This window comes from Nestor notabilis, unplaced genomic scaffold (assembly GCF_000696875.1).
Source record: "Nestor notabilis isolate BGI_N333 unplaced genomic scaffold, ASM69687v1 scaffold16499, whole genome shotgun sequence".
Classification (NCBI taxonomy): Eukaryota; Metazoa; Chordata; class Aves; order Psittaciformes; family Psittacidae; genus Nestor; species Nestor notabilis.
Genome location: NW_009945198.1, coordinates 1,432 through 2,631, shown reverse-complemented (window position 1 = coordinate 2,631; position 1,200 = coordinate 1,432). Strand labels below are relative to the sequence as shown.

Genomic DNA, 1,200 nt, shown 5'->3' with positions numbered 1-1,200 from the left:
CCCACTCACCTCCAGTAGCTCTCCCCGCTGAAGAGAAGCACTTTGCCGCGGCCCCGCTGCAGGGCCCCCGAGATGCGCCCGGCTTCCCTCCCGATGCCCAGCTTCTCGATGCCCCGGGGGCCCAGCATGCTCTTGCCAGAGAATACCCAGAACTGCCGACCTGCAGCCGGAGAGAGCAACGGGTGTCAGCTGGCCCCAGGGTGCCAGTGCAGCGCCAGGGTCCTCACAGCGAGGGTGGCACCAGGGCCAAGGGCAGCAGGGGTGGAGCTCACCAGCAAAGAAGAAGACCCTCTTGGTGAGCACATCCTGGAAAGCGGCATCGATGACAGCCGGGAGGCCAGGCCACGCGTCTGCAGTGGAGAAGGCGCCCTGGATGCCCGAATCCCAGAAGGATGAGAGGGTCCAGTATTTGCTGGTGGGGAAGGTCAGCCATTCTGATAATCTGGCACAGCCCCATGACCCTCCACAGCCCCAGCACACCCCCACACCCCTCCATCACCACGGCACACACCAGGGCAGGAGGTGCCGAGTGCTACTGCTCACCCATCCTTGAAGAAATGCAGCTCCCCGTTGATCTCTGTGATAGCATCAAAGTTCTTCTCCACACAAGCATCCCGGCTGGGGTCCACAGGAATGGGCTCAGCCGTGGGTGTCGGTATCTCCTCCTCCTCCTCCTCAGTGGTGGAGGTGCTGCCAGCCTCTGTGGGCAGGGGCTGGGGTTCCTCAGTGGGCGCGGGCGCAGGAGCGGTGGGCTCGGGGCCAGAGCCATGACCTGAGCCAATACAGGGGAGGGTGTGAGGCTGGGGCCAGCCCAGCACCATGGGACCCCACTCCTGGCTGCACTGCAGCTGCTCACCATAGAGGTACTGGATGCCCCGGACATCATCTGGGTCCAGCTGGAAGTCCTGGACATAGCTGTACATGGGGTACATCAGGGCCTCACGCACGCTGGAGTGGTCCAGCCCCAGCGAGTGCCCGAACTCATGGGCAGCCACTAGGAAGATGCTGTAACCTGGGGGAAAGCACCAGCCTCAGTGTCTCGTGGGGTGGGACATGACACACTGGCCAGGGACCATGACCCCGTGCCAGCACGGTACCTCTGTCAGGGCAGAAGCCCCACTTCTTGTCGGTGTCATAGTTGCTGGTGGTGGCACACCAGAGCTTGCCATCCTGCCGGCCCTGGCTGGTGCAGGCACTGTA

The 1,200-nt window shown here is 63.6% G+C and overlaps 1 protein-coding gene across 1 annotated transcript in view; it reads right to left on the bottom strand.

Annotated features, from left to right (window-relative positions):
* The window catches only part of MMP9 (matrix metallopeptidase 9 (gelatinase B, 92kDa gelatinase, 92kDa type IV collagenase)), a gene marked incomplete at its 5' end in the record, with an annotated part of 3,223 nt that overhangs the window by 599 nt on the left and 1,424 nt on the right, over positions 1 to 1,200 (bottom strand). Inside the window, 5 exon segments of the mRNA XM_010022765.1 lie at positions 10 to 160; positions 273 to 412; positions 544 to 772; positions 857 to 1,012; positions 1,098 to 1,195. Coding sequence (XP_010021067.1) covers positions 10 to 160; positions 273 to 412; positions 544 to 772; positions 857 to 1,012; positions 1,098 to 1,195 — 774 coding nt within the window.